This window comes from Rhamphochromis longiceps, linkage group LG17 (assembly GCF_057381845.1).
Source record: "Rhamphochromis longiceps isolate RC_006_pf linkage group LG17, R_longiceps_female_GT1.1, whole genome shotgun sequence".
Lineage (NCBI taxonomy): Eukaryota > Metazoa > Chordata > Actinopteri > Cichliformes > Cichlidae > Rhamphochromis > Rhamphochromis longiceps.
Genome location: NC_140573.1, coordinates 40,975,162 through 40,991,095, shown reverse-complemented (window position 1 = coordinate 40,991,095; position 15,934 = coordinate 40,975,162). Strand labels below are relative to the sequence as shown.

At 38.8% G+C, this 15,934-nt stretch overlaps 1 protein-coding gene across 2 annotated transcripts in view; it reads right to left on the bottom strand.

The window, feature by feature from the left end:
• The window catches only part of hmcn1 (hemicentin 1), an 89,938-nt gene that overhangs the window by 62,680 nt on the left and 11,324 nt on the right, over window positions 1-15,934 (bottom strand). For both annotated transcript variants that reach the window (XM_085386199.1, XM_085386201.1), the window contains exons 2-4: window positions 2,278-2,348; window positions 652-810; window positions 443-565 (exon numbers count right to left, since the gene is read on the bottom strand). In XM_085386199.1, coding sequence (XP_085242325.1) covers window positions 443-565; window positions 652-810; window positions 2,278-2,348 — 353 coding nt within the window. The remainder of the gene's footprint in view (window positions 1-442; window positions 566-651; window positions 811-2,277; window positions 2,349-15,934) is intronic.

The window sequence follows — 15,934 nt, the reverse complement described above, 5'->3', positions numbered from 1 at the left end:
CACAAGCCAAGAAAGAAAAATGAAGCATTTCTGAATTTTAATATGAAACTGCTTAAAATCTATACGTCTCAGTTCCCTAGCAGGGGATCTTATCTTACAGTAGTAAAACAGCAATACCATTTAAAGCTCAGGCTTCGAGTCGTTTCTACATCCAAGACTGATGATTTACATTTCTTGGAAAAGTTAAAAAGAGCTACGGTACACATCAATCAACTAAATGTTTCCTGCACACTTGATCTGGAGACCAGACTCGAGCATGGGCATAGCGAAATACACGAGGAGGCTGTAAAACCTTCTGCTGCCATTTTATTTACAGTACACAGCTTAGGAACAAAACCTGTGATGAGTTTAAATGATTCGATCACTACGACCAAATTACCTCTTGAAACCACAAATGGTTTGAAACCTGAATGCTTGTACGTGCTAAAAAGTTTCCTCTCACCTCATTGACCTGTTTCTTATCTAGATGGAAGACCTGCCCAGAGCTTGTAGAGGCAATCTCCTCGTATACTTTGTAACCAATGTGAGTCCTGTCGTCACAGTCTCCGGTCAACACAAACACCACCTACAGACAAGGTAAGAAAAACATGGTCACTTTGAATCTGAGCTCGTTGATATTACTGAGTGTAGAAAGAAAAAGAAAATCCAAACCTGTGACTGTTTCTGCTGAATGAGCTGCAGGACCTCGTGGGTGAGCTTATAATCTTTAGAGCGCGCGTCAGTGAAGACATAGATATACGATCCGGGCAAGGAGATCTCCAAGGCAATCTTAATGGCACCGATGCTCATCTCCGGACAGTCTCCTCCTCCCTGAGAGAAAAAAAGGCAGCCATCAAAAACTAGTTTATGAGTTTAAGTATCCTAAGTGTGAGTGAGTGAACCTCCAACAGAGCTTTAAATGCGTTTAAATCAGAATCAGAATCAGAATCAGAATCAGAATACTTTATTGATCCCTGGGGGAAATTATTTTTTGTTACAGTGCTCCATTTTAAACCAACATTAAGACAAGACAGACAATACGCTAACTAAGAATAGTACAATACAAAATGAGATTTATGGCAAAACGTTTGCTTGATTTGGACTCTATATGCAGTGAAACTGGCCACTAGCCACACTGTGTGGAATATATGTCTTGAAAAAAATCCAAAGCACTGATAAAATCTAGTGACTCTAGCTCTACAATCTAGAATATAGTGAAAGACACATCAAATAGAAAATATGCAGGGGAATGTATGAATGCTCATTCTGTCCTTTCCACTCTTCTCTCTGGCTTGTCGGTGGGGTCAAACATAAATATTCTCTGCTGCATTCCAGCAGACACATTACTGTCTGTCTGTCTGTCTGTCTCCAGGGTTCAGTACCAAGCTAGGATGCATAACCCCCAAGAGTAACATCTGGAACGGAGTGAGCCACAGTGGGGGGATTTGGGTGGTAGGTAAAGAGACAGGACTCCTCTTACTCCTCTGAACTCCACCATCTCCCCTCTGGACAATGTTGCACTCCCACATTCCCCCACTGTCCCAAACACTAAGGCTAAGCCAAACCCCAACGCACGTCGGTTCTTGAAGTGTGGCCTGACTTTTTCTCCCTTCTGAAACACAACTGCCTTCGTGACAGACATTTTTCAATTTTAAGAAAAATATCAATTCCAAAGAGTATATTTTCCACGCTCTTTGGCCAAAGCCTCTTCAGGAGTTGTGCAGGTGAAGAGGTGAGGGGAAGAAAAACAGACTCAGGAATGAAACAGCAAGAGAGAGGAAACTGGATCCCTTCCATGCTATGCGCTCGCACACCAGATTAACAATAGGACATGCCAAGGATGCACAGACACTCGCCAAAGTCTTTCTTCAAAGGGCCTCTGAATGGTACTCATCTTCCCTTTTGTACCAAACTAATTACAGAAATATGCAGAGCTTGCTGTCCATCCATTGTATGTTTTTGTTTATGCATTTCTTTGTAATGACAGGGGAGGTAAAAATGGGGTGAAGTTTCGGGGCTTTTGTGCATCAAAGTCAGCAAACGATCATTTAATTTAATAGGTGCATGGCCCCAGTTACATGAAGGATAGGCATCCGCTTAAGATGAAAACACTAATTGAAGCTCTTTCATCATCCGATGTTGTATGAATGATAAAATTTCTTAATAAGCTCAGCAAGTTGTTCTACCAGCAGATCAGACATGAGCAAAGCCTGCTGCCTTTATCAAAGCCAGATGACCCGAGCATCCAGGCTTCAGCCTCGGTTTCCTTAGACTGATAGATGTGAACTCTGAACCCACCTGAACGTACAGCTCTCTCAGCTCATACTGGAACTTCTTTGGGTCTGTTGTGATTGTAACGGGTCCAATCTCTGCAAACACAAAAGAAGCTGTGTGATTAATAGGGCCACAGGCTCAAGTTTGATGATTAACTGAAAGCATTTTTATTTCGTAAACTCTGCTCTGGGGCCAAATGTTAGCTTTGGCAAGAGCTTGCGGATGTCCAGATAAAAATGTCACAATTTAAAACGCAGTGAGGAAATAAAAGCTATTTAACTAACCGAGGAAGGGAAAGAAGGAAATGTGAAGAAGATACAGATCGATAATAGAAAAGGTAAATGAAGATCGAACGAACAGTGTTTCAAAACACAGATCAGATTCATACAAAGGTTTTTAAAAACTGAAGAAATTCTAATACAGACAGTATGTAATCAAAACAGTTGAAGCAGTATTGTTACAATTTCACAGGATTTATTCATTCTACCATTTTTGGTTTGCAAGCAAAGAGAAATCATACAAAAAATACTGTGAGTAACCAAGTATTAAAGAAGAGGCTTGCTCATCATATTTGGACTCTATTAACAGTTGTGGTCAGAAGTTTGCAAACATCCATCATGGGTGTGACAATTTTTAATGATTTCTTTGAACGATGGGCTGTGAGGTCAGTTTGCATATTAATGATCGAGGAACTGACTTCACAGCCCATCGTTCATTCAGTCGGCTACGTTCAGTTATTTTGCAAATGTATTGTTTATAAGGTTGGTGAAAGCTGCAGTCAGCTGACACTGAAGAAGTCACCTGGTTCTTCCACGGAAAACGTCCAGATGAACACAATCAACCTTTTGGGATTTACTAACCTGGACGATTGAGCATGGATCAAGACATTTCTTTGAACTGTTCTTCTTCTAGGAGGAAATGATTGTACAGCATGAATCTTTAATGTCTTTACAAAAGAAAAAGTATGAATTTATTTTGGATTTGCTTTAATCTACACAGGGTCACGTATAAACATACACTAAATTTGGTTAGATTTGGTTAAATGTCCCCTCAACAAGTTTCTCTTCGACCCAATGCTTTAAATAGCCAGCGAGAAGATTCTGGTGCAATTCTGGATGGATATTTGACCTCTCTTCTGGGCAGAATTATTAATTTCTTTAAATTGATTAATTTATTTAAATTGATTAGTTTGAAGTCCTCCAAACATACATCTTGTCATTGTGTCCAAACAGCTTCTCTGACCATAAAGCAAGCTTTCAAACTTGAAAGTGGAACAGGGGCTTCTTCCTGGAGACGTTAAAATCACTGTGGACAATGACACTGGTGTTCCAGCAGTTTCTAGTTCATGGCAAGCTTGAGCCTTCTCCTGAACATCTCCACATGTCTTGCTTCACAGAGTTTTACATTCCCAAAGTGTTATGTCTCCAGCTGGAGTTGAACCAGCAACCTTTTGCTTGCTGAGTGGAACTGTGCAACACTATTCTACATTTAGCCACAACAAGCAAAACTGTTTTTATTTTCAATTCATCCACGATTATGTTTTATATTAATCATACAGCTTGTCGCGGACCAAAAAGATCATTTTGTGAAACCAACAGGCCAACATTCAAACATTTTCACATTTCAGAAGCTGAACAAGGGAATGTTTGCACACTGGAAAGTTTGAAAAAGTGATCAAAATAGTTAAATTACTATCACCTAACCACTGCTCCTTTCGTTGTACAGGATACAATAAAAGGTTTTCACAATGAACTTCAAATATCTGCAGAAAGAAAAATTTTAGTTTAAAATGACCTAACCAGTTTTCAACAGTTTTCAAGGACAGGTTGTCCAGAAATGGTTCTTCCTGGGAGCTACACAAATGAAGAATAAGAGCCAGATATGCACAAGGAGACAAATCTGAAGGGAAGTGTGATCAACTTGAGATCAGATAAGAGTTTTTTTTTCTTTCAATGGACAAAATCGCAGAAAGTCGGCAAAACTGTCATACAGATTGTCTCACATTTGACTTTCATATGAAAGCATACCCTTCCTGTAAACTGTCATATACAGAGGAGTTTATGATCAACTCAATAGCTCAATGTTTTTAAGAGCAGTGGAAGAGAAAGAGATTTATGACATGGTTAGAGGACTTAAGAACAAAACCAGTACAGACTGGAATGATATTGATATGGTAACGGTAAAGACAGTTATTGATGGTATCGTAAAACCATTAAAATATATATTCAACTTGTCGTTTCAAAAAGGAGTTTTTCCACAAAAAATGAAAGTTGCTAAAGTTATTCCCATTTACAAAACCGGTGAAAGACATAATTTTACAAACTATAGACCAGTGTCAATACTCTCCCAGTTCTCTAAGATACTGGAAAAACTCTTCATAAAAAGATTTGACAGTTTTGTGGAAAAATATGAATTAATGACAGATAGTCAGTATGGGTTCAGAAACAACAGATCAACAGCTTTGGCACTGATAGATTTAATGGAAAAGATAACGGAATGTATGGATAATAAGAGGTATGCGCTCGGAGTTTTCTTAGATCTAAAGAAGGCGTTTGATACTGTTAATCATGAAATTCTATTAAAAAAACTGGAAAAGTACGGGTTTAGGGGAGTGGTTTTGGAATGGTTAAAAAGCTATGTAGGGAATAGGCAACAATATGTACAAATAAATGAATATAAATCTAATTTGATGGATATAGCTTGTGGAGTACCTCAAGGTTCAGTACTGGGTCCAAAAATGTTTATTATGTACTTAAGTGATATCTGCAGAGTATCGGAGATTTTAAAGTTTGTAATATTTGCAGATGACACAAATATACTGTGTGCAGGTGGGGAATTGCCACAGGTTTTGGAAATGATCACACAGGAATTAACGATATTAAAGAAGTGGTTTGATATAAATAAATTATCATTGAATCTCGATAAAACCAAATTTATGTTGTTTGGAAACCAAAAGAAAAACATTGAAGTAGAAATATGTGTTGACAATGTATATTTAGAAAGAGTAAATGAAATAAAATTTCTTGGGGTGATCATTGACCACAAGCTCTGTTGGAAGCCACACATTACTTATGTTCGGGGGAAATTGGCACGGGGCATTGCCGTCCTGGGAAAAGCAAAGCATATGTTGGATCAGAAAGCACTGCACATTTTATACTGTGCTTTACTACTGCCATATATGAGCTACTGTGTAGAGGTCTGGGGAAACACATACAAAAGTAACACACAAACAATAACTATAATACAGAAAAGGGCCATTAGATTAATAAATAATGTAGGGTACAGGGACCATACAAATGCACTCTTTGTCAAAATGCAAGCTATTAAATTCCAAGACTTGGTGAAGCTTAAAACAGCGCAAATAATGTATAAAGTCAGAAATAAATTGCTTCCCAAAGAAATCTGTAAATTGTTCATAGAAAGAGAAGGTGGGTATAACTTAAGAGGGAAATGGAATTTAAAAATACAAAGTGCTAGAACAACTTTAAGAACTATGTCAATCTCAATTGCAGGAGTTAAATTATGGAACAGTCTAACAGAAGAAATAAAAGACAGTCAAAACATAAAACAGTTTAAAGTAAAATATAAAAACCTAATTTTAAATAAGTATAAGAATGAAGAAAACGGGGTTAACCCAGGATGGTAATGTTGCTGGTAATGGTGTTGCGGTTCTTTTTTGGTTGTTTTTTTGTTTTGTTTTGTTTTGTTGTTTTTCCATAACTTGTGTATCTGCAAATATACACATTCTGTATTTTTCATATGAAAGAAACTATACTGTGGTGGGGCTTGCTAATTTCTTGTTTTTGATTTATGTATGTTATGTTTTGTTTTACGTCATATGTTTATATGTTTCATATGTTGTTTGTTTAATTTAAGACAAAAAAAAATTAAATGAATGAGAGGTAAAACTTGAGGGGGTAGGGACAAATAAGTAAATACTTCAGCCTACTCCTTTTCAAACAAATAATGGAATGATATTTTGTAATGATTGTGAAGGCACATGTTTGAAATGTTTGAAATAAAAATGAACTGAACTGAACTGAACAATAACTGCAAGCTGCTTAGTGCTGTGGCAACAGAACAAGCCCCAATCATCACTCTCCATCGTCATGCTTGACATTTGCATGAGGTGTTTGTGCTGATATGCTGTGTCTGATTTTCATCAAATGTGTTGCTGTGGATTATGGCCAAACATCTCCACTTTGGTCTCATCTGTCCAAAGGACACCGTTCCAGGAGTCTTGTGGTTTGTTTTTGCAAACATAAGCTTTTCTTTGTTCAGTGTTGCTTTCTCCTGGCAAATCTTCCAGATGTGCCATACTTGCTCAGTATTTTTCTAATTGTACTTTCATGAACATCAACATTTAAAATGCTAACTGAGGCCTGTAGAGTCTGAGATGTAGCTCCTTGGTTTTTTGCATTGCATGATCTGACATTAGGTAGAATTTGCTGGGACATCCACTTTTGGAAAGACTGTGGCACCGTGTTAACTCCAAAACATGCTTTTACAGAGTCGGTCACAATTGCTGATGATTGTTGCATAAAATGTACCTGGCTGCTATTTACCCTCTGAATTCTTCTGGAAGCAGTTTTTACTAGTTTTTTTTAAGTCATTGTTCACACAAGATTTGTCTGTTAAATGACATAAAGAGGCCTGTCTCATAAAAGCTGGAGCTTTACCACATGGTGACAACATGACCAGATTACTTTGTTGTGTCCATTAATAAGCTGCTAAGCATCTTCTTGATCTTCTCAAGTCAAATTGTGTAACTTCAGCCATCGCAACTGTGCTGTGGAAAGAGACTGAGGGGCTGCAAAAAAGACACACACACACGCACACACTATAACCAAATTGCAACCCTGTCACTAAAACCACATTTTTAGTCTCAAAATACCTTCAAACTTGTGGGGATCGGAATTGTGTCCCCATAAGGGCATTTGGTCCCCACAAGTAGAGTAAATGTCCAATGTTTGGGCCCCACAAAGATATGTAAACACAGACACACTCACACACACGCACACACTGGTCCCCTTGTTGAAGAGAGGACAATTACAAAAGACGTTTGAAAACAGATACAGTTTTGCAACAGTCCTCAACTCTGCTGAATGGTTAGCAGAGTCACACTCCCTGCTCAGTTCTGCTCCTGACTCAAATGAGTTCAAATTTAAATATTCATATTTTGCCTGAGATGATGATCCATTATCTACTCTGCATTTACAGCTGCCATCACCTTGCACTCCTTCTCGAAACACAGCCCACAGGCACTTTCAATTTCAATAACAATATTCACAAAGAAGCAAGAAGTAATTTTTCCAAACGACTCAGATTTTGGCATCACTGTAACTCCTGAAGGTGGAGCGAAGGAACATTTGCAGTGATCAGAGACGCTTTTTAAAAACTAACATGGAAATGTTTCTGGCTGCTCTGAAGGGAACATGGATCTCCAGCCAAACTTTTCATAGAAGGAAAAGTTGACATCTCTTTCCTTATGGGAGAAGTTCCCGTAGCTGTTGTAAGTATTCTTTAGCATTGAATATGGTGCCCTTTAGCACCGCTGCCCTCTTTGCCGTGGCTGTAGAGTGGAAAACCATAATACTCGTGACATCTAAGCAACATGAGACATAAAAGATTCAACTCTTCAAGCTCTTCTAGTTTAATTAGCTCTGAATTTTACATGTCAGGATGATGCTGCCACTCCTGTTTGTCATTACTTTTCTCTTTAAATGTGTGTTTGTCTACATTTGGAAGCCTGAAAGAGAAACTGTGTGCTTTTCCAATACCAAATAGCCAAATACCTTCTTTGATGCAAAGGCACACTTGTTAGGGGTCAAGTGCTTTGACCCGGGGCATCCTTAAGAGGCGTTAAGAAAAGACATATTATTAGTGCCATTATTTCAAAAGGACATTTTTCTTGGGGGGGGTCATAGAAATAGTTTCATATGTGAAACTTCCTACTTATTTAGTATTTTATGAATTTTAAATAAAATTGGACAACAAAAGGAATCACAGTAATCCCAATTCTATACCTTCATGTGCAAGGGAAACATAACCTTTGGTTTCCACAGAGGAAATAGCTTCTCAGTGATGAACCCATAAAGGCTATGGATGCAGCCAGAGGTGGGACCAAGTCATTGTTTTGCAAGTCTCAAGTAAGTCTCAAGTCTTTATCCTCAAGTCTCAAGTCAAGTCTCAAGTAATGTCAGGCAAGTCAGAGTCGAGTCTCAAGTCACTGGTGTAAAAGTCCGAGTCAAGTCACAAGTCTGAAACTTTGAATTTCAAGTCCTTTCGAGTCTTTAAAAAAAACAAACGAAAAAATAATGTTGCAGTTATGCTAAATGTAAATATTAGACCATGTAATTTTAAAATCTGTGTTTTTCTCAACACATACAAAATAGTGAACTTAGAAAATATACACAAATTGTGAAATTGCACCTCTTTAAAATGCAGCTCAATTAAACTTAGCTCCAAGAATAATTTTCACCGACAGTTCTGAGATACGCTGCATGTTATTCTTGGATGCGGTTGTAGGACCAGCTTTAAAATCGCATGACAAAAATATCATACACATTAAAAAAAACTGTATCACCAACGTAGCCTGGACAACATTTGCTAGTTAGATGAAGTCAGCTATCTCATCTTAGCATATTTATATGCATATTTATAATCATACGGTTCTTGGAGTGAGTGCATACACTCATGAAGTTTAGTAACTTCAGGTCACTGCAACAAGCCCAGGTACAGTTTACCGACGGATGGGTACAGGACCTTGAAATGCACCGTGTAGAAAGTAAAGACCATCGTACGTATCATAAGTTTACCAGTCTCACAAATCGTCTTCATAAATACACATTCGTTAACCGTTTATTAATATAACCTTTGAGCTCAACGGTAATTAATTAGTAGTGGAAATAATTTCTGGTAGCATCACAGAAATGTAGCAGTGACAATAATATTGTATGCTATAATCGTACTGGGCAATTAGTGATACAAAAAACCTGTTTTATCCTGTAAATAAAAGTATATGTTTTTGTCAATGTACCATAATAACAGAAGCGAAACGCAATATTGTGTCAGGACAATTCACTATTTATGCACAATAAATAAAGGAGCATAGCGCGACAATTTCTGTTCAGCGCCAGACTTGCTTGTAACCTATATCACCAATTATGTTAAGAAAAATGACGCATTAACTACAACAGCAGACTGACCTTTGTGGAAATGCTTGGAGCAGACTAACCTGTGAGCTGGAGTGTTCTAGGACGTTATATTTGATCTTTGAATGGCTGCAATCCAGTCGCCTCTTTGTTACTTCGGAAACATGGCTCGAACAATTTCTCTTCAACGACGTAATCCGATAACAACCGATCTCTTTACCCGTCGGCTTCCCGTGGCTGTCATGCGACCGGCTATTGCAGTTAATAATACAACAGCTTCTTGACATTTTTGTGTTTCTTTTTATCGCTGTGTGACTGATTTTAATTGAAAGCCTGCGTGCGCTAGTACCGCTTGCCACGAGTTCCCAGAATCCTTTGCGGTTCTACCCGTGAATGACGTCACATTTTCAATCTCCATATAATATGCATGTTAAATTTTATATTTGGGGTAAAATATCAAGTCTTTTCAAGTAAACCGGTTCAAGTCCAATTCAAGTCCCAAGTCATTGGTGTAAAAGTCCAAGTCAAGTCACAAGTCTTAGAACATTTTTTCAAGTCAAGTCTAAAGTCATAAAATTAATGACTCGAGTCTGACTCGAGTCCAAGTCATGTGACTCGAGTCCACACCTCTGGATGCAGCCAACCGAATGAGCTCAAAGTGAAAAAAAGTCTGACAAACAGGCAACAAAAGAGAAAAAATGGCCGCCAAAAACTAAACAAAAAGGTGTTTTTTGGTGGCGTTAATGTGGTAGTTCTGCTCACTGTTGACAAAAGGGAACTAGAGATAAATAACTAAAACGAGACACTCCAGCCTTCATATGAGCATTCTGGAGCACTGACCTGTATTGCCTGCTCTAAAAAGCATCCATCTGCAAACCACATGCAAGCTCGAACACTTACAGAAGTCTTAATGGGATGGGCAACTGTCCAAAGGCAAACTCACTTTTACCTCCTCTGACATTCAGGCTTGAAGTAATTTGCAAGGAATCACAGAAGCATTTACTGTGCAGTGAGCTTATCTCGCTGTACACCAGCAGCAACAAGGAATTTCAAAGCCAGCGCATGGGAAATTCTGAGGAAAGCTGCGTTATGACTGAAAATTGTCAGAACTGTATCATTTAGAGCTAATTGCTAATGAGTTATGACCATGATGTCATATAATTGTTTGGTTCAAAGGTTTAAAGTTCTCTGTTTGCCACAGTGAGGAGACTTTATGCAGCTTTATGCACTTTTATAGTCCACATTGGTTTTCATTTCTTTTCCACTCCTGAGGTCAAAGAAGTGGATGTTAGCTCACGATCGTACTGCTAATAAAAGCTTAACAACCAAGCCCTTAGAAATGCAGTTTCCTAACAATAAAAGACACAACATAAAGTGTATCTTCTGTTCAGGAATGCCATCGAAGGTTATGTTTACTCGGTGAACAGAACTTTTGAGATTTCAAGATTTATATTAACAACTCATTAGCACTGAGCCTATTGTTTCAAAATGAATTAGCGAGCCACAGTGTGCAGTACATGCAAAGTACTGTACAGAAGTCTTGAGCCGTCCTTCATTTATTTATATTTTCTTTCCAAGGAGCCAGATTTCTCTTTATTTTTAAAGTTGTCGTGAGCATCAGTTTTCCAGGTTTTTCTTTGGACATTGGCTGCTTTTTCAATTATTTTCACAGAAATGTTTTTGTTTGCTAAACGACTTAATTGCAGGCATAAAATAGTACCAACACAGTGATTCCCAAAAAGCTATTATCTAAAAAAAACTGTCATATCTTTATCAGCAAGTAATCCAGCAAAGACCTGACGCACAGCCTGAGAGATGCGTCTGGATCCATCTACTGTTTCCTCAAGCAGCATCAGGATTGGCCTGAATGGAAGGGTAGCTGTCAAGAAGCCATTCTTAAGGAAGGAAAATGGGGGGAAAAGAAAGTGAGGTTTGCCAAATTATACAAGAAGTGGACTGAAAATCAGTGGCAAGAGATCTTATGGAGTAATGAATCCAAATTAGAAATGTTTGGTTCAGTTGCTGTCAGTGAGCATCCCCAAAAGCATTGGCTGATGTCGGGGATTTTGTCAAAACCGGCTGAATTATAAATGCAGAAAAGTACAGTCAAGTTGTGATGCCATCTGGAAAGCATCTGACTGGTAACAGCTTTGTTTTTCAGCATAACAATGATCCCAAACACACTTCCAGTGCAGTGAAAGCACACATGAATAGAAAAACATGCAGTGGAACCCTATCAGTCATGACCTTCCCAGAGCCTGGAGGTCAACAATACTGAGGCAGTGTGGGATCATCTTGACAGAGAAGAGTACAACATACAAAGAAGAGTTTTGGATGTCCTTCAACAAGCATGAAGACTACTTAGCTGACTAAGAGAGTTCAGACTGTGTTGAAGAATAAAGGTGGTCACACCACCTGACTTTAAAACCTGTTAGGCTAAATTATTTTTGCCTTGTATACTTTATTTCCACGTGAATCCCAACTATTTCCCATTTTTCTAGCAGGATAAAGAGAAATGAGGGTTGGCTACAGACTTTCGCACAGTACTGTATATGTTATTTTCTTAAATAATGGTCATGTAGGAGACTCTCTGTGGCTTTCTGATCCAACAAAAATCCAACAGGTTACACAACATGTAGCTGTTATAGCACTTAACAGCAGCAGAGGCTGTAAATAAACACAAATATCTGCCATTCTGCTGACTCAAAGCAAAGTCTGCCAGAATAAGAGTGGCTGTCATCTTCATTGTCAGGTTTGGAGTTTAATTCACCTAATCAGCCCCACGGGGAAATGCACAGCACGAGGCAATTACAGTGTGTCGGTGAGGAAAGTGTCCAGAAATCATACTATAAACTATACACATAACAGCAAACAGGTTTGCAGATTCTCGAGGTAACAAATCATTTACATTGAACACGGTGCATATAATGTTCCAGCAATGTTTTCTGCAACAACCCCAACGTGCACCGATCACTTCTAATAGGCATCACTAGTGCACACATGCAAACAGGACAAAACAAATAAAAAAGAAGACTAACATCCAAAAAAGAAGAAAAAAACAGAAGCGCCAAATTGTTTTCCTTCTTTGTTGTTTAAATTGGCGAGCATTACTGCGACACCAGGCGTGATATCAGCCCGAAAGACTTTACCAAACAGGAAATTGTAATCTTGAGAAAGATTAATTCCTACATTTTACTAACTTCATGTGTGTCTGTTTTAAATGGGGGGAAAGTATTGTGGAGAGGAAGTGGTTAGTTAGTCTGACAGGATAATAATGTCCATTTATTCCAAATAACATTTCATTACTTCTGGTGTTGACAGTCACGCGACTCTTTCCCTCACTGCTGCAGAGCAATAACCACACTTCAAGCACAAGCGCTAACACTTCTACTTGGTAGAAGAAGAAAAGAATAGAAAAGAACTAAATAAAATATGGCGTCTGAATTAAAAGAGACACGACTCTATCAATAAAAAGGAAAAACCTCTTCTGGTAAATTTGGCTGGTCAGGTTTTTTAGGGTCAAGTTCAATTCTAAGCAGCTCCCGCTATCTTTGAGTGATTCCCTAGAAGTCTCCTTCTGACGCCTCACTGTGCTCAATTTTATTTCCATCATGCATCTGCGACGTTTGCAGAGGGCAAACATTAACCTGGCACAATCCAGTGTTTTTCTGCAGACCATTTCACACACTCTACATCCAAAGACGATGCATTAAGTGAAGATACTGAGCAGAAGACTGCTCATTGTTGGCCCAGAGTTCTTCTTTCTGTCTTTCTGTTTCCTTTCTAATCTCTTAATCTATATCTTGTTATTCTGCATACCATCCCCAATTTACATCTAATGACTGAACGTTACCCTGAAGCAACAGAGCTGTCAGCACGCAGGATTTCAAAGCGCCAAACATCAAACCTGTGACGTAAACTAAGAGAGAAGAAGCACCAGGCAGTTGTGGCCCTGCCTCTCCTGGTGATCGTTAGTCTTTGTAATTGAATGTGACTGGGGACAATGGGCCCCGAAACCACAGATATCTATTAATGGAACTGAATGATCAGACGATGCTACGCACAAATAAATAAAAACTGATGCTCACTGTGTAATCCCTCCCAGATGCACAGACCCACGAGAAGCCTGATCCAGAGTCAGTTATCCATCTGACAGGATAACATGTGCTGGAGACACAGCACAGAGGAGGATGAGACCCGAGGGTACGGCTCACAGTAATTAAACTGGGATAGCTCAGTAGGTAGAGCGGTTGCCCCATGATCGGAAGGTCAGGGGTTCGAATCCCCTGAACGGCTACCCTGAGGTACCCGTGAGCAAGGTACCATCCCTACACGCTGCTCCCTGGGCGCTGCGCTGGTGGCTGCCCACTGCTTCACTGAGTGAATGGGTCAAATGCAGAGAAGAATTTCCCCACGGGGATCAATAAAAGTGTACATTATTATTATTATAAACGTGTCCCATGTGCATGAGCGTCTATGCAAATTTATCACTGTCATTTATGGGAATGTGTGGTATTTTTTAAGAAGTACTCAGATGAGTTGCAAGCATCCGGATCTTTCCTTAAAGCTGATGTTCTCAGAGCCCGCCCTGACCCTGTCTTCAACGCTGACCTTTGACCCCTACAGTTTGTCAGCTGTGTTCAACAACGGTCTGCAAAGCATAAACAACAGCAAGCTCCATCTGGAGCGCATTTACCTTTCTAAACTATTTCGGAATTTAATTTTGTTTTTCACTGTGCAATATAAAAGACATTTCGAGCCACGTATGCCACAGCGCTTTTTGAAACCAGATGTTACCATAACAGACTTTTTAAACTCAGTAAATAATGTTGCCGTCTCGCTATCCTCTGACTATCTGACTAAATGCTTTGTGGAAGCACAAATCTGCAATTTAGGGGTGTTTTAGATTGACTGCAATTTTATTCTTTTGTTTTCAGAATCTGGTTTGGCTTTAAAACATTCACACTTCAAGACAAATCGTATACATGTGAGTAACTCTGCAGAAAGAACAGGCTTGAGGAAAAGTACTCCACAAGAATTAAAAAGGTAAGTAGCAGTCGTTCATTAGCTGCTATTCAAATGCACTCGATTAATTCATCATCAGTAATGTGATCACATCTTTTTTTTAAAGAGAGATTATACAAACTTATATACATTGTATCATCTTATATGACATTAGATCTTTTCAAACATTTAAACTTTTCTTTTTAAACAAAAACAAAGTAAAATATGAAAAACATCATACCTACACAAGAACAGAAAGTTAAGGAAAAACTAAGTAAATTAGAAAAAAATTAAATAAAAATAAAACAGGGAAAGGGGGTGCTTAAATCCTATGTCTACATTAAATAAGAGGAAATCACAAATCTTTTCCATTTAGTCACAGGGTGGGTAAAATGCATTGCTCTAAATACTGAGAAGGGAAGATTTCAGATATCCCACAAAGGGTGTCCACTGTGAGTGAGATCTTCTCCACTCTCAAAAATGTCCAGACAGTATTAACCCATAGTGGTGCAGATGGAGGCGTAAGAGATTTCTAAAGAAGTAAAATACAGTCTAAGAAGAAGGGAACAGAAAACCAAGACATCAGTTTGCTTGGGAGATATATTAAGAGGGATCATTGGAACTCCAAATATGCCAATTAGAGGATCTTCTTGGATCTGAATTCCAAAAACCTCTGAAAGTACGTAAAGGAAATCCCTCCAAGATTAATGCAAACTTGGACAGAAGAAAAACACATGGCTTAGGTTGCAAGAGGAGGTCACATTGGTCTATAATTGAAGGATAGATTTTTAGATAAATGAAAAATGGACTGTGTTTATTACTTTACACTGCATACAGTCCTCTAAAGCCTTTCTTTACACATGACTTCATACTGACAGAGTTCTGGTCTGATTTATGATCAAATGGTTGGTGCTCTGTATGTTTTCACTTACAAAGTGTCTGTGACTTCATCAGATCAATAGTAACGGACATAAAAGTCTCTGGATCAGGCTCTGATGAATGTTCCTTCTATCAGCTTCACCTATGAAAAACTGAAGATATAAAAAAAAAACTTGTGGTTATGACTCCCGTGGATGCTTTTTTATGGTCATAACAGGATTTTACAAAACCACCACGACAGCACATTAGAAAGAAGCAGCGTTCGTGAGAAGGATAAAGAAGACAAAGGTGCAGACTTGATGAGCCAGAGCAGCAAGTCTGCCTCTGTTTAGTGTCGGGGACTTTGTCTGTGACCCAGCACTTTGAGCTTATTCTGTATTTTTGAGTTTCTTATGTGAGGTTTAATTATAAATTCCTATTCAAAGGAGCTTGCAAAGAAAAGCGTCTGGACTTCTTTAAGTTACTTGAAGACGTTTCACCTCTCATCCGAGAAGCTTCTTCAGTTCTAAGGTCAAATGGTGGAGAGTCCCAGATTTAAACCCAGTGGGAGTATCCCCCCACAGAGGGATAAAGGACCCCCTGATGATCCTCTAATCACATGAGCCAAGGTGTGAAACTGGGTGTGGGTCCCAATCAGCCAGGGT